Raw genomic sequence first — 23,443 nt, forward strand, 5'->3', positions numbered from 1 at the left:
ATGGGATGGCCTGCCCCGTGCCACTGCAGCCCCGTGCCCATGCCGAGCCTGCAGACTGTTCCATCCACGCTGGAGGATTATTTCATAACTTGTGCAAAAATAAAAGCACTCCCAGCCTATCTCCCCATCCACAGAGGCTCCAGACTTTGACCTTAGCTTTTTGGAGACAGTTTGGGTCCAAGCAGAGACAGGTGAGTGCCATCCCCATGGGCTCAGCCTCCGCTCCTCAGTTTCGTGGATGCAGATCCAGATTTTCTTCCCAGCCAGCTGCGGGCATTTGGGGTGGGGGGGGACTAATGAAGCTGAACCCTTTTGGCTCCTTGTGCTGTCTGGAGAGGGGAACAGAGCCCTTGGTGACAGGGACAGTGGGACAAGTCCCTGTCTCTATCCACTGACTATAGAGGGAGCTGCATGACCAGCTTAGAGCACAGAGCTCCTCTTGAAGCCAGGGGAGATGGAGCCTCTCCCTGGAGGCCCACGGAGCAGCTGGGGTGCAGGAGGCAGCCGGGGTAAAACCGACATCGGATGACAGAGCCTGAGCGTGGGCTGGCTGCCACCGGCACACTGGTGTCCCACGTTGGTGTCCCACGGGCCATGTCCCTGCGTGAGACAGGAAGACCAGCCTGTCCATGGTGCATCTTTGCAGGTTTCTGGTGTGGTCAGCATTCCTCTGGCCTTGGAGCTGTCCCAGGCCACCACAGTCCCCAATTCACAGTTCACATATCCCAAGGCCATAGGGATAGCCTGGCTGAAACCCACAAACCAGGGCTTTCTGGGGCAGCAGGGCCACCAGCAGGGCTCCTGTCCCAAACCTTTCCTTGTCCCCAGCAAGCACCAGCTCCCACAGGGCCCCTCCTGTCACTGCAGGGACCTCATCACTGCTGGGCATCAGTGCAGGAGATCTGGCCTTGGTGTCCACCTTAGGAGGTCAAGTGCATCCTAAGAGAGATGTTCCTCTCTCCAAAGCAATCTCATTTTGATGTCTATATCTAGTCCAGCTCATTTGCGGTTTTACAAGGAAAAGTCCAAGGCAATGCTTTCTATCAATTCCCCTCAGGGAGTTGTCCTTAATTATCAAACTCCTTTTTTTGTTTTCTTCCTCTTTGAAGACCAGCTGGAGCGACCATGTAGATGAGAGTTGAGCCAACGCGTAGTCCTGGCAGGGCTTGGATCGCATTCTTGTGCCCAGGCTTGGTTACCTCTGAGAAATCACATCACTGGAGAAAGTCCAACCTTACAATGCACTGATCTGCCAAACACAGACCGTTTTCCCCACAGAGCGTGCTCTTCCACCACTGCAATAACAGTTTTCTATCTGTATTTCTATACTGCATTTGTTAGTGGCTGTGCCTCAGTCGCCCCCTCCCAAAGGCCCCATAATTCTTTATATCGATATTATTCCAAGTGCTGAGCACTGATTTATGGTTTCTACATATAAAACTTGTCATCAGCAACCCCCAGGCAGGCACAAACCAGTCGGGAAAGGTTTATAGACATGCAGCTTTGAGCTGTCCATGCATACGGGCTGCTGCGTGGAAGTGTCCTGGGGCAGTGCCGGAGGCTGGAGCACCATTGCCACCAAGTGCCACTGCCACCAAGTGCCACCACCACCATGGCACCTCCAGGACCCAGGGCAGAGCTGCATCATCCACCCGCTCAGGCTGGAAGGGTCCCGAAGCAAAGCAGGGACATGATTATTACAGAAACTCTTGAACTGTTTCAAGTTTGTAGTGTAAAAACACGGAAAAGGAGTGTTTGTTTTTTGTGGGTTTTTTTAACAAAGACTTGAGCTCAATGCAAGATGTCTACCTGGCCATGCCAGCTTTTAAACATCCACAATTTTAATGACATATGAGCAGCTACATCAGATTAAGCATCTACTTCTGTGGGAGCCAGAGCGGGCAGGGTTTGCTGTGTTGCAGCACTGGAATAATCCCGTGGCAAACCCAGCGAATGAAACACTTTCCAATCGCTTCGAGCCAAGCGCGGCTCCATGTGCCAGCCTTCATCCTCTCCCCCTTCCAGCTCGGAGGATTTCTAATTAAGTCTGATTGATGGGAGCCATCATCGAGGAACAACCCACGCGTGGGAGCTGTGCAGAGCCCTTTCCCCAGCCCAGGGCAGCTCCACCACCTCCCCACAGCATTCGGGGGTAAGATGCACATTTAGGAACCACAGATCCCACATTCCGGTTTCACGTTTGCAGCCACTGCTGATCTGAAGCGGTCAGACTCTTCACTCCTCTGCATATCAGTCCTGGAGCTGGTCTCCAAAGACGAGGGTAAAATCCTGCTGTCTGCTCTTCCTAGGAACTCATTGCTGGCTTTCTTCTCCCTCTGGCTCCCTCTGGGCCACCTCCCACCATACAGCAGCATTTAGACAGGTATTTTCATTCAGTGGAAGATGTCTTAGGCAGTCTGAGATTGAAACCTGGATGCTCAGAGAGAGGATGGAGGGCTGGTGGGACAACCCTGTGGGCTGGCAGGGCGCTGGGGTCTCTGCTCTGTCACAGTCTCCAGAAATTGGCTTAGAAGGTCATTAACCTAAAGGAAAAATAAAGCGGGGGCAGGGGGGGAATTTTTAAGAAGAGAGGAAAAAAAGAGAGAAGTTTGTGCCTGGTGATAAGATCAGAGTAAAGTCACCTCCATGCCAAAAACTTCCTTAGGCTGCAGCTGTCTTCAAGCTCCAGGAAGGTCAATAATTTCACATATTGCTCCCACCCGGGCGCATTTTTGCTGCGTGATTTGCCCCCCCTGCATTTCTGAAAAATCCCGTCCTTGCAATGATGATGCTTGGGTGGAATTTTATGGAGGAAATTTGGGGCCAAGCACCTTCAGTACTGCAGTTTAGGTTTGTTGTTTCAGCAGAAATACATCCCTAAGCAATTCTGAAGAGCAGGTTTGGAGTGCGGTTTGTCAGAAGTGGCAGAGTATGACACAACAGAGAGGAATTTGCACCCTATTATTAAAAAAAAAAAACAGAAAAAGAAAGAAGACTAAAACTTAGTTCTCCATCACAAGTCTCAGACTAAGAACAGAAATTGCTGAATTCATTTGCATAGCCAGACCTTTGTGTATCTTCTAGACAGGGGAAAGAAAAGGAATAATTTGCCTTCTCCATGAATATTTTCAAGCTCTTGAGATAATTTTCTGCTTCAGGTCAGTGAAAAATCCTCCAGGCTCCCAGGTCCCGAACATTAAACCAAAGTTCAGTCCTGCTCACCCATGCACCCTGTTCTGATTTTAAGCATACTAAGAAAAAAAGGCCTTTTTTTCTCGTAGAAGAAGTTATCTTTTCCCGTTAAACATCATACACTTCTCAGAGCATCACAAACAGTGATCTGGATTTGTGCCCCAGGAGCTCCGACTGTGATTTTTTTGCAGACACTTGTGGTGTCAGGGACATTCTGTGGATGCTTTAGTGTCTGGTAAGAGCTGTGCACATCGAACGGATCCCCCTCTGTGGAGCTTTTTCTTGGGTTTCTCCCATCTACCAGCTGCCTGATTTTGTGAAGCTTGTGGCAACCTCATTATCTCTGAGACTTTTGCTGCACTCCCAGATTTGATTTAAATATTATTAGTTGGAGAATATGCTTGTAGGAACCTCATTTCCTCTGGAGCCAGGCTAAAAATGCATCAGGAGGAGAAAAACTTTGGCTTTGTTTTTCCTCAATAAAAGCCTTTTCCAGCCCACTCTTTCTCATGCAATGTCTCCCATGGGAGCAGGTTGAGCCTTATTTTGCTTCAGAGCTGCGAGGACCCCGTGTCCATGGGCTGTTACCCCACGGCTGCTGCCAGAGCTGCCCCAGGGGGTTTTTGACCAGACTTGCCATTTTTCAATGGAAAATAGAAGCGGTGACATCCTCCACAACAAAACCCATCTCCTGCTGGTAAACCGGGGAGAAGGGAGCACCACCGCTTCCTCGCTGGGCGTCTCAGCACCCTCACCGCTCCCCCTGGGCAGTTCTGCTGCGATCACCCGAAAGGTGGAGCTCCGAGATAACAGGGGAATTCTGAACAATTTTTTTTAACAAGAGGAATTTCGAGCGTTTTGGAAAGCGCTGCCATAATTGTCTTATTGTCTGTATCACTCATGCCTGCCCAAAAGGTGGATTTATTACTGTGGCTCAAAGCCCCCTCCGGATTAGCGGCGACTCTGGCTCAGTGGAGGCTTTGTGGGCCCCGGCTGTTACTTGTTACGAAGAAGACAAAGACAAGGTCTAATCTGTGAAATTTGGCCCAAACCGCAGGGCGCCAAAGCCCTTGGCTTCCCCGAGTGCCAGTTCGGGAGGAAGAAACGGGAGAGCCCTGAGAAGCGGCGCGGGAGGAGGGACGCTGTGAAACACCCAGAGATTATTTGCCTTTGCCTGATAAAAGGGGGAATTCATTTTCTGCTGGCAAGAAACCTTTAAATCTCCAAGAGAATGTGCCGAGGGACATTGTGCGTGAACACGATCCTTTGGAGAACTAAATCCAGTTCACAATATCGCAGACAAGCTGACGATCTCGTTGCAAAGCGGTTAACAGTTAATATTTAAAGCCATTATTAGTATTCAGAGTTAACACGGGGACATTTCAACCTCTGCTTTTGGTTAGCAAACTAGCTGGGGCCAGGCTGGGTGGGTACACATTAAATAACACAGTTTCTCTTCCCCGTGATATGAATTGGTGGGGTTTTCAGGAGGAGATGCTCTGCCGTTAAACACACTATCACCATCCCCGCGGGATCCCATCCCAGAGCCAGCAGGAGCCTCTCGGCACTGCTCGGGTGCACAGATATCACATCAGAACCCTCCTCACCCACGGACAAATCACCAGGGTAGGTCTCCGAAGGAAGGAGCACCGCTTGTTTCAAAGCAAATCTGCTAAAATAGCCCTGTCCAGGTTAGGTCTTCCGCAAGCTCCAAGACGGGGGTCACGTCTGAGATGGGCTAAAGCTACGGGGGGACAATTGGTCTGTACCCGAGTTACCCAAGACAAAGATAACCACAACTACAAAAAGTTTGCTTAAGCAATAATATCTGAACCATACCTCTAAATACTAAACCATAAGACTAAGTGCAATGTGTTTACTGCATCAGGATGAGGCAGGCTGCCTTACTGAAGCAACAGGCAGATTTGAGTTGAGTTGTTTTGACGTTTTGCTGTTTAAAATCCTGTCAGAGTCAAAGCATCCACACAACAAGTTGGATTTTGGTGCGTTTTTTTCCAGCAGAAAGCTTCTGTAGCCACATTTTTTACTCCAGTTGGAGTCTTCAGAGGAAAGAAGGAAAGCAACCAAAGGAAGGCGATTTTGGCCATGATTCTGGAAAAGCATTTAAAAGCATGGTTAAATATAAATGTGTACCTAAGGCATAGTAGCTATGTGCGACTTAAATTCATATTTAAAACTGAGCGAGATTTCCTGAAGAAGCTTCTTTTTCAACTTAGGAACCTTCATCAATGACTATTGCAAATTAAGGTGTTTTCTTCCAGTTTAATGCATTGATGTTTTTCTGCTTAGTCCACGGCGTAACGTAAAGCGGTCACGCTTTGGGCTTTTCAATCTGGAAGCCCGACGACGTATGTTATCATTGCAGATACAGTGTGACAGGAGGAAATCTGGACACCCCGTGAAATCAAGCCTTTTTTTGTTGTTCAGTCAAATGGATTTTTCATCCTTCTGAAAACCTCCCAAGGAAACGGCTTCCCCGAAAACAGGAAGATGCTAATTCTCAAAAAATGCAGGTCCTTTCAGATACCTTCTCAAAAAAGGTCACACTTGAAGAGAGCTAAGCCTGGAGATTTATCCCTCTGTTTACCTTTCAACACACGTGTGCGGGGGAAGATTAGCAGCTGGGAATACCTCCCACCAAAATTCAGGGGTGGAAAAATATTGGCATTTTTGTCATGCTATTTGTCAGCCTTCAGGGGGCCAGAGACGTCCCAACGAGTTCAACCACTTTTCCAGGGCATTTTACATCCTTTCACGCACGATCCTAACGTTTGCTTTTGGGTATTTTTTTAGTCCCAAACCAGCCAAATCTGAGGCGAAGCAGAGAAATGTGCCGGTCCCTGTGCATTGGTTCGCCTCAGCAGATTCGTGCATATAGTAGTGACTTGTCTTGGAAGCCTCAGACAGAGATATAAAACTCCAGGACAGGCAGTTTTGCAATAGCACATCCCCAGGGGAAATCTCTTCCTAACTGCCGGCAGTTAGTAGCTGGCTTGGAGTGCTTATATCCGTATATATATTAATCCCAGCTAATGTAACTACAGATGTTCTCATTCATAGGCCTATCTAATCCTGTTGGGCCTTTGCCATGGTGTCTCGTAGCATGAGTTCTACGAGTTAATTACGTGTGCTGCAAAGCAGCGTTTCCTTTTATCAGTGAAAAAGGTTGCCTTTTAAACGCCTTGAATGTCCCTTTGTTCCTGTATTTTGAGGACCAGTGAAGAGGAGCACCTGTCTGACCTTCTCGGCGCTGTGCATTACTTGGCATCCCTCCATCGTCTCTTGGCAAAGCGTTTCTAATCTTCTCCCTCGCCCTCGGATGGGTGCCTCTCCCTGCCTTTCACTCCGCTTTCCCAGCTGAGAACGTGCTATTGATTTCTATAGTGGCATGATATTATATTCAGTGTCACTCTCTACTCCTTTCATAATGCAACCGACTATCTCACTGCTCTTCTGAGCTCCATCGCAATCAGCCAGATGTTTCATTGACTCCCAGATCTTTTCCTGGAGTGGCTGCAGTTAATTGGGACCCTTCAGCCTGTATGCGCCATCCTGTTCCCTCCTTCCCATTACCCATCCTTCTGCTCACTGGTTTCTGCCTGCAACCCCCTCACCCATTTGGCCAGTCTGGGGAGGTCTCCCAAAGAACTACATGGTCTCCTCAGGACTAGTCAAGCTGAATGTGATCACCTAGAAACACCGTTAACTCCCTGCTTTCCAGGTCATGGCTATTACATAAGAAAAATCAGTATTTTGGGGCAGAGGCACCCTCTTTGCTACACGCACTCACCATTAAAACCTCCCCATATACTCCTGCTCCTTGTTTTCTCCTCCACAGCCAGGTTTTTGAGCAGAAATAACTTCATTTTTCACTGGTTATCTCTGTCACAGACACTCGGCAAAGATTTTTCTTAAAGATGTTCTGGAAGAACTAAATCGTGACAGTTATCTTCCTTCCCCCTGATGCTGTGTAAACTAACAGACTAAAGACACATTGTTTTCTTGCACCAGCATCATTCCTGTTTGCTCCTCTCACATCTCCCTGCACCACTGCATCCTTCTCTTTGGGGTGATGTTTTTAAGCAAGGCATTGAGGATAAAGAGGATAAATCAGCTGTTATGCTCCTTTTTCTCTCTAACCGAGTCCCGGGCACCCTCCTTTCCTGATCAGTGAGGTTTTCTTAGCTCTGCTGCCTCACGTCTCTGCTCAGCACAGAGAGCTGCCGATATTCGGCACTGCGCTGGGTGACAGGCAAACACTTGCACCCAGGGAAGTCCAGGCACGAGAACATGGTTTGTGACCAAAAATGCTCCCAACAGAAAGGCACTGAGGGTGTCCAAGGGGTGTTTGCATCAATCACATCCCCTTTGCCACTCTAGTGCAGCCTTTCTTCTGTTTGGGGTCACAACCCAAAGGAATTGGAACCATACTAGAAAAATCAGTATCAGCCACCAGCAGTCCAGCTACTCCATGGCTGGGGAAGGAGAAGAGCCTGTAATTACTGGCTACAAGTGTTTGCACTGGCCAGGGAACTGCAAATTGCCTTTAATTGCTCCTAATTGCTGGCACTGCTTCAGTTCCTCTGGGACAGGGACAGCAAACATCTGCAGACACTGCTGGGCCCACCTCCTGCCCCCCACACCAGGAGGGCTGAGCTGCTGCTCATTTGGAGAGTTTTCTGGAAGACAGCAAAGTCAAAATGGGGTCAGGCGTTGGAGAACTGGAGTGTGGGCACCCGAGACACCGTCCTGTGCTGCGAGAGCTGGGGACTGGTGGCAGAAAGCACAACCCTACACCCAGAGGGGATTTACTCCGTGGCACATTGGAAAGATCGATCAGCGGTCACCTGCGGGTTCCTCCTGCTGAGGTCCCGGGCCAAGTGTTGGTGATTCCCAGCTCCTCCGACACTGCTCTACTCTGTAACCTTGGGCACATCACATGTGCCCATGGGGACACGGCTGCCACCTGGGCTGCAGAGCCCTCAGGGGAGAAAATAGACAACCTCAGACAGATACGGCTGTAAAAATAACCACGGCAGCCTCGGACACGCTGTGCTGAGGCATTACCTCATGAGGGAAGGAAGCAGCAGCATCGCTGTTTATTTATGTGGTGTCCAAAAGAGAGCTCTGCAGCCCATCCTCCGAGAGCCTGATTCTGTAAATCTTACTCATCACGAAGACTTTTTTCCCCTCTCCTGTCCAAGCCGGCCCACTGAAACCAGTGCAATGCATTCACATGGGGGAGAATTACTCACAGGATGGGGGTTTGTAAACCAGCTCTGGGGACGCCTGAAACAGGAGGCATGTTCCTCCCCATCCTCCTGCCCTTTGCCTCTCCTTGTGTAACCCTTCCCTAATTTGTTTCTTTTTGTGTTAACTCCTGCCTCTCTGCTCTTCTTTCACTCTGTTCCTTCTGCAGGCTCTTGCTTAATGTATTTTTATTTCCTCTGCCCCAGCAATACCGAAGCTGTCCCTTGGGGCTGCAGCCTGCAGGTTTTCCCACCGAAACGTCACTGCTCTCTGTGCTCACCACCAGACACACTGATTTCATGTTACAACAGAGCTGTTGAATCCTTTCTGATCAAAACTGGGTTTGATTAATAGAATGTTTTCCTCTACAGGCAGGTTTGCAAATGGCTGGTTCCCAGGGGCAGCTGAAGGTGGAGGGGAAAAAGCGCCAAACCCCCAAATCAGAAGTGTTAGAGAAGAAGGGGAAAAGAAGCAAAAGTTTTGTTGTTGCTGGGTTTTTTTTAATTGTTGTTTTTCTTTCTCCGTCCCATGTGAAAAATCATGGGGTTTTGGCAAGGCTTAGTCTTTTCCCATCCAGTGCTGGCAGAGCCAGGGGACAGTGGCAGTTTGCTCGTGCTCTGGGTAGAGTGACCCATGCAGGGACATGGGGACATCCCAAGGCAGGAGAGCTCCAGGCACCATTCAAACCCTGTTGGAGGGGAGCAGACCAGGAGCTGCTGCCCAGTATAGGTCAAACTGCGCAATGCTGGTGGAGGGAGCAGGATGGTGCTGGGACAGGTTGGAGAGAAGCTCCAGCCAAACACCAAAACCTCCACACCTGACACAACTGAACACTGGATGTGATCTGTTGTCCCCATATTTCGAGTGTCTCAGAGCAGAGGGGTAAGACAAGCCAGTGGGGTGCCAGACAAGCCAAGGAGCATTGGAGGGTCCAGCACAAACCCTCTTGGGAGCAATCTGCTCATTCTGGGGAGCTTGGGGTGCTTGAAAGCCAAGCCCAGCTGCTGGAGCCCACAGAGATGTCCTGTCCTGACCTCCGGGGCAGCCCCCCCAGGTTTTGGGCCGTGGGCCAGGTTTCCCCCAAGCCCTCTCTCTGGCAGGCAGCTCCCGAGGGGCAGCAGGGGAGCAGGATCCGTGCTGCCCAGCGAGGGCTCTGCCTGGCTCCTTCCCAGGGATGCGGCACAAGAGCAGGAACACTTCCCTGCCTGCCCTGCCACCGCTCAGCAGGGGCAGACCGCAGTCTGGCACGGCCCTTGCAGCTCTTAGAAATCAGGGCTGTTAACAAATGTGCGAGGCCGTAATCCTTTTGGAGCAGTGACGATAACGAGCCCCGATGCTTGCTTTTTCTTTTCTTTTTTTTTTTTTTTTTTTTACCAAACAGCTGCGCCGGTAAGTCCCACTGTGGGAAATGAGATGGTGAATGATTTCAAGTGCAGTATTTACATCCCCTGCCAAACCCCTCACATCTGCCCAGCTCTGCCGTCAAGACTCCATCCATCTGGCCGGGAACAGCAGGTCCTCCAGCCTGCCTGCATCCCACAAGGGCATTTCCTTCCTGCCCCCGCCGTGCCAGCTGCCAGGGATGCTGCTCAGCGGGAAAGGGCTCGAGCGAAAGCCCTGAAAGAAGGGTGGTGGGGTTTTGGTTTTGCTTTTTTTGTAGTGCACGTGAAATGAATTCCCAAGTGCTCTGAAAGCAATTACTTCCTGCCTGAGATCTCGTGTGCTGAAAGAGTGATGAAACATTCTTTGGTTTTTTACCTCTTCCTTACAGCCGTGCCGCTGCTCCGGAGCCCGGGGGGTGAAGCCGGCTGGGGTGGGGCAGCAGGTGCTGCGGCTCCTGGGGTCACCCCGGCATTGCTGCCTTTACCGTTCCTGTCCTCTTCCAGCCTGGCAAACTCTTTCTTGGTCACAGCATCTGTGGGATGAGGTGGTTGCAGCATGTACACGTGGGTGTCCTCGAGCAGGGTCTCAGACACCCCATGCTACTGCCCTTAATCTGTAGAGCCAAGAGCACCCATTGATGTCCTGGATGAGATGTCCTGGATGAGGTGTCCTGGATGAGGTGTCCTGGCTGCAGTTCCATCTCTGCAGCAGGACAGGCTGTGGCTGGGCCATCCCTGCTCTGGTGCTACCACCTCTGCACCCAAGTGACACCCATGTACACCCCCTCGGCCAAATGCCACCTCTGTATCTGGTCAGTGTGGTCACTGGCTGGACAGGACATGTGCTGGAGGTCCAGTGCCGGCTGCAGAGAAGGTGAATTCATGCCAAGAGAGCCGCTGGCAACCCGTGGTTCCCTCCCTGCTCCCCAATGACCCTGTGATGCTGCCTGCACCCTCTGTCCTCTCCCCTGACCCTCTTGTTGTGTGTTCCCCCCACAGAGTGCGATTGCCATCCCGTGGGCGCTGCCGGCCAAACCTGTAACCAAACCACGGGCCAATGTCCCTGCAAAGACGGCGTCACCGGCATCACGTGCAACCGATGCGCCAAAGGCTACCAGCAAAGCCGCTCTCCCATCGCCCCCTGCATAAGTAGGTGGATTGCTCTTTTGATGTCTGTAGATTAGAGATACTAACCTTTATAACCCTGCAGGAGCTGCTGCCCAGCCAGGGTGGCTACTAACACCACGGAATACATGCCAACAACTTTGTGTGGCAGAGCTGCCTGGGTGCCCCTGCCAGCCGCACTGCATATAATCCAAAATTCATGCCCTAGCTTCCAAGTAGCTCACCCACCATGTTGGGTATGTTGTGTGAGCACAGCTATAACGCAGTTTGTCAGTAACCCTAAGGAAAGCTGTGGTTTTGCTTTGGAGAGCTGAGGTGCCCTGAGAGCACATTGGCTTTGGGGTACATCAGGTCTGGATGCTTAAGGTAAAGTGCTACAAACAGGTTTTTCTCCCCCAAATCAGGCTGTGCTTAACTGGCACAGAGCTCAGATCAGAGGAGCTGCTGTTTGATGGAGCTGCCAACACTGTAATGCGGCCGATAACACCTGCCTTGCTAAAGGGAATCTTGCACTCACACAACTCACTCAGAAACATGGGCTGGTTTACTGTTTGCTTTTTAATTTACCTTCCCAGGGCTGCTCCCATCCTCTGCTCCTAAACCAGCACCAAGCACCAGGTGCAGCTCCCAAAGCCTCTCTGGTGCAGCATTTGCCTTGCAAACGTCCACATTCCCACTTGGTCCCATCAAGCACCCACTGTCCCGGCAGGGCATGTTTTAGCCTCTCTGCTGCCTGTTGGTTGTACTGTTGTTGGATCATTCAGTAGCTCATGCATCTTGCAAGAGACATCTCCACCTGCCCAACCAAATGAAGTGTCAGAATTACGGTGCTTGGCACCCTCTCGAGGTTGACTCTCTGCTGCCAAAAGGAGAAAAAAAGCCCAATGGGAAAGGAAAAGTAAAGGTTGTAAGAATCAAGTCTTTGTTGGGAAATCCCAGTCTGCTCCCGCACTGTCCCCTGGCAGCATTTGCCTCTAAGGATGGCCATTGTCAAATTATAGGGCAGATACCCTTTCTCCACCTTCTCCTGCTGAAAAAATCATACATTCCAGGGTGGTTTTTAGTCACTTGAGATTCATTCTTCCTCATGTCGCAATGGGACAGCAAGAGCTCAAACCAGATGCTTGTTTCCCCAAGATGCTACAGTCATGGCTCCGGTATGCTCTGCAGCAAGTATGCACAAAGGTTTATCATTAATCATTCCCCAGGGCCATGGTAAATCAGAGGGTAAATTGTTCCTTGCATCACCTCCCTTGGGATTCATTGCACTAAATAAAGACAGACACAGAATTTCAACACGATCCAAGCAGGCGTTTGTAGCCGGACTGTGCTCTTGCCAGCTGTCAACCCGGCATGCTCGAGGCTGCCCTGGCCTGGCCCTGCAACCCGGCCGCTGTCCCAGCACCCACGACAGCCCCTTACTTCTGTGTCACAGCAAAACACCCTTTCCAAGGCCCCACAACGTTTGGTTGAAACATTTTGCAAGTATTGCTCTGGCCTGGCTACCAAGCTGCTGTGCAGTTGTTGGGAGTTTGGTTTGCACGTATGATGCTAAAGCAATTCAAGTGAGGATATGAGCAACTCACAATTCTCTCACTCTAGAAAAACCCAAACCAGCATATTTCAGTTTTGAAAAGTGTCAGTCAGCATATCCTATGTGTGGAGGGGGATGTAGTTCACAGGTATTTTATACGTGAGTTGTGGGGGACGCTTGCTCTCCATCCCTACCCACGGCTGGCACTGGGAGGACAGAGGTACACCCCAGCTAGAAGGGACCGTCCACCTTGTCTGCAAGAGCAGTTACTCTCTGATTTACCACTTCTTAGACTTTTCTTGTCCCAAAGATTTATAGTCCTGCAAAAATGACCTCGTGGGGATTGAACAGGACAGCAGTGGGGTGTCCGCACTGCAGCCCATGCCAGCAGGCACCAGCGCCCATCCAGCCGCCAGCTTGGGGATGGCTGTGCTGGCTGTTCATGTGCTGCCTGACTATGCACTGTGTGTTTCACATGGGTTTGTGCCTGTGTTTGATTGCATGAGGGTGAACGACTTAAAATGTCATTTAATGCTAATTGGGCTGCACCCCTACGAGCTGTTGTCTGCAATGCAGATAGACCCCAGCCAACCCTGCCTCCATGGCCAGGTGGGCTCCTGAGAGCAAAAGCAGAAGGAGGCAGACGCTGATCCCCAGTTCATGCCTAAATTCCACTTTCAAAATAGGCTTGTAGAGTGTTCCCCCACCAGGATTCCCAGGGACGCACAGAAATGGCAGCACTGTACCCTAAATGTGCAAAAGATGTTAGTAATGAGAGCTGCAGATGTGCACTGGGGAAAAGAGATCGTCTTGCCAAAGTTGTGACCATAAAATGTCCTTCATCTGCTGTCCATCCTTTTAACATCAACAAACACAGTCAGACTTGGGCATGAAGATCCAGAACATGATGTGGTTTCAGCTATGCAAAGCCAGCCCCAAATCAAAACCAGGGACTGTTGCATTGGCACCAGATATATTTGTGTTTCCTTGAAATGTGTGACAAAACACTTGCATCCCGGCAGATAGATGCAACACTTTGCCTGCATTCTATCTGCCGCGAGAGGGGTGGTAGCGCTGCCTCAGACTTGGATGGAGACAGCAGCTGGAAGGGACAGCGCAGGGACATGGAGGGACAGTGATGTTCCCGTTGCTGGTCACACCACCCTGTGCACCCACCAGCCCTGCAAGAGCATCCATCACCCTGGGGTGCAAACAAGAACCCAGCAACTGCAGCAGGTGGTGTCTGGGCACCATGAGCGTTTGTGGCTGGGACACGATATTAATTATCTGGCTGTCTGTATATTTTTTTATTTTTAGCCACCAGCTCAAATTTTTGGTTTAAAAACCCTTTCCCACACCCTCTTGTGGGGCCCGGTTCCCAGGAGGTCTGGTCCTGGTGTGCCGGTTTCTGAGGCTCTCACAGGGCTCCTTGCTGGAGGACAATAGTTGGGAAACATCCCTTGCTAGTAGACGTGGTTTGGAAGGAAAAATGTGGTGTGTGCAGGGACTGGGCTCTTTGGGATCTGGAATAACACCTCCTTTCTTTGTCTGCTCTCGTTCTCTGTCTGCTTCTCGCTGTCCTGCACAGAGATCCCTGCCGCTCCCCCCACCACCACCGCCAGCAGCACGGAGGAGCCTGCAGGTACGCTGTCTCTTTTAAAATCACCTTGATGCTCAATGTCTTTTGAGTAATTGTCTGCCTGAGATGAAGTTGCCTTAAATTAATACATAAATTATGTTGCTTGCACTGGGACAAGCTGTTTGCTTTTCTGCCCAAAATGTCCAAGTGTTTGAAACAAAGTGCTGCATTCCAAGAGATCGGGGGTTCTGGGAGCACATGGGAGGGTAGACAAAATGCAAAAAGATTTTCCCAAAGGTGTTAAATCTGTAAGCACACAGGGAATACCCAATATGGAACCAACACTTCATGGAAAAGAGGTAAGGACTCATTGCTGGTTGATTATTAAAGTTTAGCACTTACCTTCTCAAGAGGTAACAGTTCTGCCAAGTTTTTCTGCTGGACAAGGACTGGAGAACCAAAAATCCTCCAAAAGAGAAAAAAAGCCCTGAGTGTTTCTTACTGCTGCATATGAGCATTTCCTTTATTTGCCTAGACCTGTGTATTTCTTGTGCTAAGCAACCTTAGGTGCTGGTGTGACCTTTGTATGTTACAGTGACATGTCTCATGTCCGGCTTGTCCCCCAGCCTGCAGATTCCAGCGCTATTTGAACAGCACCGTGACTGTGAGGGACACGGGGTGTAAAGGCTGTTTATTTTTGCCTCACCAGTGTAGGAAGGTTCATAAATTAAGGGTTTTGTACTAAAAGTGATGGGCGTCACCTTGAGCTGAACTCTGAGCCAAGGCTCGCCCCGTGGCAGCACGTCTCACTCAGCTGCGTGCTCAGGAGCTCCTCAGGGCTGGAAACCCAGCCAGCAAAGGGACTTTGGTCCCCTGTGTCATGGGAAGGTGAAGCCCAGGGTTTTCTGCGGGGCTGATTTAAAGGCCAAGTTCGGATGCCTGTAAACACAGCAGCAGCAACTCTTGTGTTTGAGTGTTTTCTCTTGAGCTGGTACGAGCAAGAAATATCTCACAGCCTCAGATTTCTGTTTAGTGCTTCGTGTGTGCTTCTTAAGGTGTCTCTGCTGATCTGCAGGGCTGAGAGGAACAGGAAGACACCAAAAGCCTGCCCCAGCCAGCGTGCTTCCAGCTCAGGTGCCGGTGCTCAGCCCTTTTGCTGCTTGGCCTCATAAATTAGGTTCCAACATGAGATGTGAGGCTTGGCGAGTCCATCACAATGAAGTATTTGGAATACAGACTGGCCCACCTAACATGAAGCTGAGAAGGGACAGGTTGGGGGTGTTCAGCCTGGAGAAGAAAAGGCTCTTGGGAGACCTTATTGTGGCCTTTCAGTGCTTTCACCCTCCCCCAGGTGATAATAAACCTGAGCATTGCTTAAATACAAAAGCTCAGTAGATGAAGTACCAAAATTCTCACTATTTAGCAGGGACTTGCAGACTAAATGTTCTGTCTCATGTCATCGGAACGCTGAGATTTTTATGCTCCACACCAAGATCCGTCTGTTCCTCCCCCTCGTAGCCTCCCAAACCCACTCTGTTCTCAGCCTGCAGCAGGAGTGGCAGAGCAGACCTCTCGTGCCATGATGCCACCAGGTTTGTCACAGGCTCTGCCAACAAATGTGGATGTTTGGCAGCCGAGGAGATGCAGACATGGCTTCTTGCAGCCTTTTCTGGAATGAGCTTGGTTCCTGAGATGAAACCCCGTGTCTGGAGCTTCATTCTCCCCGTGCTGGGGTCTCCATTGCACTGTTCCCAGGGCCCTCCAGCTCCTGCTGTCCCCTGCTCACACCTGTCTGACCCCAAGGGAACTGGGGACGGTACTGTCCCTTGGTGATGTGGTGGGGGCAGGTGTCAGCCCCTCTAGGGGTCAGGATCATAATTCTTCTCACTGTGATTTTTATTGGACTTTTAAAGCACCATTTTGTCCAGGGAGCTTGAACACCCCATATTTCATCCCTTTCCCTTGGTGGGGAGCATCAGAAAGTCCTGGGTCTTGAAGTTGCTCAGCTCCCACCACCACCCTGAAACATCCTGCTGAAACTCATGGTATTTTCTTGGCAAACCCTTAAAATCAGCATGTCTGCGAGCCAGAGCTCCCATGATATGGGAGCAAAAGAGTTATAGAGACAGAGAAAGAAATTAATGGGAGGCTTTGGGTGCAGCCAGTTCTGGGAGAGATGCTGCTTAATTTCCTTTGCTCGTAGCTATGCAGGACAGAAAGCACCTTCCTCACCAAGAGCATCCCCACCACTCTGAGTCTGAGGGGTGAATTTCAAAAGAGCACGGGCCAAAGCTGGCCTGGCTACAGGGGTGAAACAATGTCCACCTTGGCATGGGGGTTCCTGCCTGGCTCTGCTTAGCTCTCCAAGGTCTGAATCCATTTGGGGAAACTGTCCAAAACAGAATTGTTTAGATGAAATGCACTCGTGCTCTCCGTGCCGGGAGACTGGAGGATGAGGAGGGGGTTCTTCTCATTTTTGTGGCCAAGTGAGGAAAGCTCTTGCTACCGGCCCGACCTTTTTTGGTCCCATTCAGAGATGCAGAAAGGGCCACAGTGAAAGGGAAAAAAGCCAACAGTGGAGGGAAAAGGTTGGCAAACCTGCCAGTCAGTCGTTGTCTTATCTGAATCAAATCCAGATTGGCTTGGAAATTATGATCTTAGGTGGATGATTTCAGCTAGTGGGCTTAAATAAAAACAGGTGATTGGATTGATGCAACTTCGCACGGTTTTCCCCTGGAAATCAGCCTCAGTGGTTTCAAAACCAGATCTGGGCTTTCCAAAAGTCATTTGGGCTCAAGGTGTTGCCTGGGACCCTTTGTTCTTGGCTGGTGAGGAAAAGGCTGGATATAAATGCAGAAAATTGAAAAAATGAAACAAACCAAACCAAACCACACCACACTCTTAGCATCCCCGGGGCTCCCTCAGATGTGGACGGACCCGAAGCAGCTCGGCTGCAGGTTGCAGCTTCCCCAAAGTGCAGAGGTGGGTGCACACCAGGGCATGTGAGGCTGATTAATTATCTTCCAGAAGCAGCTCAGAGAAGGAAGATGGGCAGCCAGGTCTCTGCTCTGGAATGATCTTGAATGATCTCAAGGAAAAAGAAACAAACAAACAAACAAACCCAGAAAAAAACCAAATCCCGTGAGCTGTCTGAGCCTTTCAAGACTGTTTCTGCTCCTGCGTTTCACTTAAAAAAACACACATGAAGTTTATGGCTTCAGTCTGGGAAAACAGAAACTTTATAGGAAATTGTAGAAAATATTCACTTAGTCAGACAGGAGTAGAACTCCCTATCCATCTTGCGACGCTGGGCGGCCCCAATGCCATCACAGTGCTGAGCCCCCACCACCGTGCCACACATCATCGGGAATGTTACAGGCTTGGGCTTTGGGCTGAGACCAAATTTTAGCCAGAATCCTCCACCAAAAGCCAGGAATGGGGAACAGTGGCCTCTCTGATGAGACAGCACTCCTGTTTCAGCATCGTTTGCTGGTAGTCAGAGTAGTCCTGGGTTTTTTTCCCTTTTTCCTTTTGTCTGAAGGTTGAAAGCTTTAATTCTTTCCTGTCCATGCCTGGATGATCGAGGGGACACAAGGCCACCCTCCATGAGTGTCCTGCTCCCAGGTGCACAGCATCTCCCTTGGACAATCACAGGGGTGTGAGCTCACCCATCCCACAGAACGCAGATTTCAGAGGGTGCGCCCAGGCTCGCAGTTGTCTTCATAGATGGACATGGAGGAGAAGACTCCCTCAGGTCTGCTGCCACCAGCACTGGCATCGCCACAGCAAAACCTCGCCAGGTGCTGTTAGAAGATGAGTTAAATCTCTTGATCTCACTGCAGGTACAGGGGCTGTGGCTGAATTTCATGGCTCAGGCAGCTGGGAGCCATCTCCTTATTTCTAGCCTCCCGGCCAGCTTGTATCGCTGCATCCCATGGGAACGTGGGCTTTTTGGCTCAACAGCTCCACTCCCAAGCTGTGGACCACTGTCCCCCCCTGCTCACGGTCACATAAACACTGTGATCATCACTGCAGCAACAGCTTCAATGGAAAAGTGACATTAGGAAAGGATTAAATGTACCACAGCTCCTTTTAATGAGCTGCAGCAGCTGGAAACAAGGCGTCAACACCATGTGAGCCGCCAGCTGCCTCCACAACATCTGCAAGGGGTGCGAGGCTTGCTCGGAAAAGGACACTGTGGGATCGGGCTGCTGGCACTGCACAGCACCTCTGGTTGGGAGGGGACACAGGGCCAAACTGCTGCTCCCCAACCCCTTCCCAAACCTTTATCTAAATGGCTGGACTGGCTCCAGCCCCACGTGAAGTTGGTGGCAAATCTTCCCCAGTGTTGTACCCACAGGGGCAAATGCAATGGGTGCTGTTGTCTTGGCCAGAGAGGACCTGGCTCATCCCTCTGTGCATGGGCACAGGCACGAGGGACCTGGGGAGGTTCAGCCTGGAGAAAAGGAGGCTGAGGGGATCCCTAGTGCTTTCACATCTGGAGGGGATCAGCAGCGCAGGGGACCGGGGTGGGCAGGAGCTGCCAGGCTGCGAGCACAGCCCATGCTGCTTGTCTTGGTGACAATGCTCCCAACCCAAGGATGGGGCATGGCCAGGGGAGGTCTTGCACTGGTAGAGAGAAAAATCACAGCTCTATGCTCCGAGGAAGCACTAACAGTGAGCAAGAGCTCTGCAGGGGGCTGGGAGCATCCCACAGTCTGGGAATAAAGGTCTGCAGAGCTGCCTGCAGTACAACCAGGAGGCGAAATTCTCATTTCAGTCACCCTGGTGTAAATTTGGGCTCAGTCTGGGGGTCTCCAGCTTTGTACCCATCCCAATGCGTAATTAATTCAGCCCTGCATGGGTATTATCTCACTTGTCTCAGACTGTAAGCAAGGTGATGGATGGACTGCGTGACTGATTGACTGATTGATCCAGCATCCACCTCCCTTCTGAAAAGAGGTTTCTCATGGTGATCTGCAGTGAATGGCTGTGAGCACAATAGGGTTGAGGAGCTTCCAGTGAGGAAACCTCTGGTCACTTCAAAATATTTCAGGAAGTCTGTGGAAAAAAACAAACCAAACCAAAACACACTACAAAACTTCTATTGAAATGCAGATAAGCTTCACATACCTACACATCCCTTCCTGCATCCCCACATCCCTGTATCCCTCCATCCCTGCATCCCCACATCCCTGCATCACTGCGTCCCTGCTTCCTCCCATCCCCACATCCCCAGCTCTTGGTTGCTGCTACCTCGGGGACAGACCTTCTGTCACTGGAGGGACCTGGGTGCCCACAAGCCCCCATAGCCAAGCCACAAGCTCCAGAGCAAGGTCTTCCAAGCCCGACAACACTGTCAAACCTATCTACAAAAAAAAAAAATAACAGCAACGATTCTGAAGTGAAATGAACAGATTCCCTCCCCAACCTGGGACATTTCCAGAAGCTGATTGCCGTGGGTGAAAGAAAACACTTGATCCCAGCACTGGTTCCCTGTTGCTGTGTTTCCCTGGGAATAGAAAGTCTGATTTGCCCTGGCTCTGGTTCCGTGCTGCCCCCGTGTCCTGCGCAGCGCCTGCTCGGCTGCAGAGCTTCTGTCAGGCTGGGAATTTATATGGTGGCCAACGCTCCCGAAGACAGATGGTTTCCTATTAATGTATTTAATCATGTTGACTGCAGCTCTCAGCTGGGCTGGGTCCTGTCCCCAGACGTGCCGAGAGCAGCAGCCCTGGAGCCCATCAGTGCTGGGGACACATTTGCAGCAGGGACGCGCAGGGTGGGGATGAAGCGCTGTGGGGCTGGCACCCCGCATCCACACATGTCCCCAGCTCAGCGCTGGGTTTGTTACTGCAGGAAGGGAGTAGGAAACGTGCTGCCAGCCCCAACTGTCACCAGGAAAGGGCCCAGGAGGGTGCAGAGGTGGATAAGCCATAAAGCTCCCATGTTTGTGCAGTATTTTCCAGTGCGTTGGTGCCTGGCACAGCTGGGTTGTCCCCACTGTGTCACTGGTAGCCATAGCCTGCCTGCTTACTCTCTCTATATCCAGGAAAAATTAAGATGATCATGAGGCCACAGCTGCTATGGGACCCCATGTCCTGAAACACCAAAAAGTACATGGGGCCATTCCCTTCCATCAGTGTTCAGCTGAGAACAGGAGCTGAGGGGAGACCTTCTGATCTCTGAACTGCCTGAAAGGAGCTTGGAGCCAGGGGGGGTCGGGCTCTGCTCCCCAGGAACAAGCACCAGAGCAGAGGAAACGGCCTCAAGTTGCACCGGGGGAAGTTGAGGTTGGATGTGGGGAACAATTTCTTCCCCAAAGGGCTGTGGGGCATTGAACAGGCTGCCCAGGGCAGTGCTGGAGTCACCATCCTTGGAGGGTTGGACAGATGGAGATAAGGTTCTCAGGACATAGGGCAGTGCCAGGAGTGGGTTATGGTTGGACTTGATGATCTGGAGGGTCTTTTCCAACCAAAATGATCCTGTGATTCCCCAAACAGGCAGCAGGCAGCTAGAGAAGCCAGGAGCACACTCACCGTGACCCACAGTGGGGCTCAGGTGGTGCCAGGGGGTAGTTCCCCCTCTGGCTGCAGCACCCAGGGGTCCCAGGGCTGGACTGAGGAGTCAGAGCTATGCATGTACCCCAGCAGCACCCCAAGCATCTGGATCCAGCTGCCGGGATGCAGCGTCGGGCCATGGCTTGAAACAGGGCAGCCCTGGCCTCATTCTGTGGGGTGCTGTGGGTCCCACCGGGGGGTTTGGTACCAGATGCCCCCCTCCAAGCCAGGCTGGATGCTGCAGGGGTGGCAAAGGAGCTGTGAGCTCCTGCGAAGCACCCACCGACACTTTCCACCCACTCCAGGCGAGAGGCTTTAATCTAATTACATGCTTTATTTGCGCCAATTTGTTTTTCAATCAATCTTGTTCAGGCAGAAGAAAGGAGGCTGCTGTGGGCTCATTTGCACCTCTTGTTCCAAGGGAGAGGTTAATGGCAGTTATGGTGGCTGGAGATGCTCGTGGGCCTGCAAACCCGGTCCCCCTTTGCTGGGGGTGCCTGTCCTGGAGCTCGGGCACGTATCAATCATGTTTTCCCCTGGCACCATGCAACAAGTCCCCCATCCAGGCACAGAGCAGCCTGGCCACTGCCTGAGGATGTCTTTGAAATACGCTGTTTTCTGAGGATTCTTTGCAGCCAGCAACATGCCAGTGGCCCAGACCATGGTGTGCAACTCGGGGTGCAGGCAGGGCGGATACTCTTGCCAGGTGGTCCCAAGGAGTTCTGGCACCGTCCTGCAGAAAAGATTTTTCTGTGTCTCTTGCCAGAGGTTTCAATAGGGTCCCAGGGAAATGTTAGGGTCTACAGAGCACCAAAAACAAACGAAGTGACACAAAGGATGAAATGCGATCCATCACTGCCCAGCACGGGGACAGGAGATGGTGACCCTGTGCCAGGGATGGCCTGAGCAGTTATGGCAGGGATACCTTTGGCTCGTGGACATCTGGACATTTCCCCAGATGACCATGAAATCCTGTTTGGTTTCCCACAGCACTGAAGCTGCCCCTTGCTTCCATCCCAAAGAATTATTTGAATGTCTCCTCTATCAGTCTCAGAGAATGACTGTTAAGAGCATGGCTTCCAGCTGCCCTTGGGGTGTTCTGAGGTGTCTCATAGAAATGTGTTTGTGCCCCGTTTGGGCACATCAAACACCCAGCAGAGCCCATGCTCAACCACAGAGCAGAGACATGATGTTTCTGCCCCTGCCATCGCCAAAACTGGCTGCCCACCCCACACACCCCTTCTGCTCCATGTGCTTTTCCCCCGTGTTCCCAACCACGAGTTGAAGACATCAGGTTGGAGATATATTTCCACAGTCTGGAGGAGCATGCAGTCCCGTGGGGACGGGGCAGCACACAGCTCTGCAGACTCGTGGAGGCTGTTGTGCACACTGTCCTGTACATCCCACGGGCCTACAGGCTGCAGCAGTTCTTTGGAGCACCTGGAACAGTTCTGTGGTTGTTGGAGGGGCCTGGGGAACATCTCGATGCAGAGAGCACCCGCAGCAGGGCTTTGGTTGAGGGCACTGTTGGCTCAGCTGTGGGGTCTGGGCATGGACTGCAGCTGAGAGCTGGGATTCCCTGGTTCCCTGTGAAGGGAGGGACCACTTGGGTCCGTCTTCAGCATCTCTGTGACACCAGAGCTCACAACAATGCAGCAGTGAGACATTCACTTTTCTCCCTGTGGGCACTCATGCATTTTTTGCAGCACCAAGCCAAAAGTCACATCCCTCAGGTGCGGACAGAGCCCTCCCTGCAACTTCAGGAGCTGTTAAAGAGCCAGAAGCAGCAGCAATGCAAGTCCTGGAGCACAGGTTTGGAGATGCCTGCAGAGGAGAGACTCAGCTGTTCTGCACCGGAGCTGGCATTTCCAAGCACAGATTTGCCCTGAGCTGGTGGGGACGTGGATAGCATCACAGAATCATAGAATCGCTTTGGTTGGAAGAGACCCTTAAGATCACTGAGTCCACTAACCCATGTCCCTAAGAACCTCATCTCTGCATCTTTTAAACCCCTCCAGGGATGGTGACTCCAGCACTGCCCTGGGCATCCTGTTCCAATGGCCACAACCCTTTCGGTGATGTTTTTCCTAATATTCAATCTAAACCTCCCCTGGTGCTGCCGTGTCCCTCCTATGGTCACCGCTCACTCCCAACGCCCCACTGCAAGGGGCAACTCATGCTCTGGCTCATGCAGGGATGCTGCAGCCCACAGGCAGCCATGACAGGGAATTTCTGTCCGACGATGCTGTGGAGGAAGGGGAAAAGGAAAGAAGGTGAAAACTGTTCATTGCCATAGTCTCCTCCTTGCATGGGAGCAAACCACAGCAGCTCCTTCGGTCTGAACTGGCCAGCTCTGGGGTTGGCTGGGACCCCAAGCAGACCCCAACTCCCATTTTCTCAGTCCCGCTCTCTCCAGCGATGGGCTCACAGATTAAGGATTTGTTGGACCTACACCTTCATTTTGCAGCTCGTTTTGGTCACACATCTCACTCAGTGCAAAAGGGAGGTGGGGACACCCCAGCCCCCGCCCGCAGAGCCCCTTGGCAGCACAGAGAGAAATCAGGCAAGAACCCTTCACCCCGAAATGCTGAGGCCAGGCTGTCAAGGCTGGGTCTCCCCTTCTAAGCCACAACACCTCCGCTTTGGATCTCAGCCCACAGAGGTATTTAGGGCCCTACCTGGGGGAAATCAATAGGAATTTAGCTGCATAAATTGGGATTAGAAATCTGAATCCCCATGAGGATCTAAGCCTTATATCTGCATTTCCAGCTAGGTACCCAGGCCAAGAAATGTGGCTTTAATC

General features: G+C 51.3%; 1 protein-coding gene across 1 annotated transcript in view; it reads left to right on the forward strand.

Annotated features, from left to right (window-relative positions):
• Positions 1–23,443, forward strand: part of NTN1 (netrin 1) — a 99,984-nt gene that overhangs the window by 58,332 nt on the left and 18,209 nt on the right. The window contains exons 3-4 of the mRNA XM_005515319.4: positions 10,845–10,994; positions 14,093–14,146. Coding sequence (XP_005515376.3) covers positions 10,845–10,994; positions 14,093–14,146 — 204 coding nt within the window. The remainder of the gene's footprint in view (positions 1–10,844; positions 10,995–14,092; positions 14,147–23,443) is intronic.

This window comes from Columba livia, chromosome 18 (assembly GCF_036013475.1).
Source record: "Columba livia isolate bColLiv1 breed racing homer chromosome 18, bColLiv1.pat.W.v2, whole genome shotgun sequence".
Taxonomy (NCBI): domain Eukaryota; kingdom Metazoa; phylum Chordata; class Aves; order Columbiformes; family Columbidae; genus Columba; species Columba livia.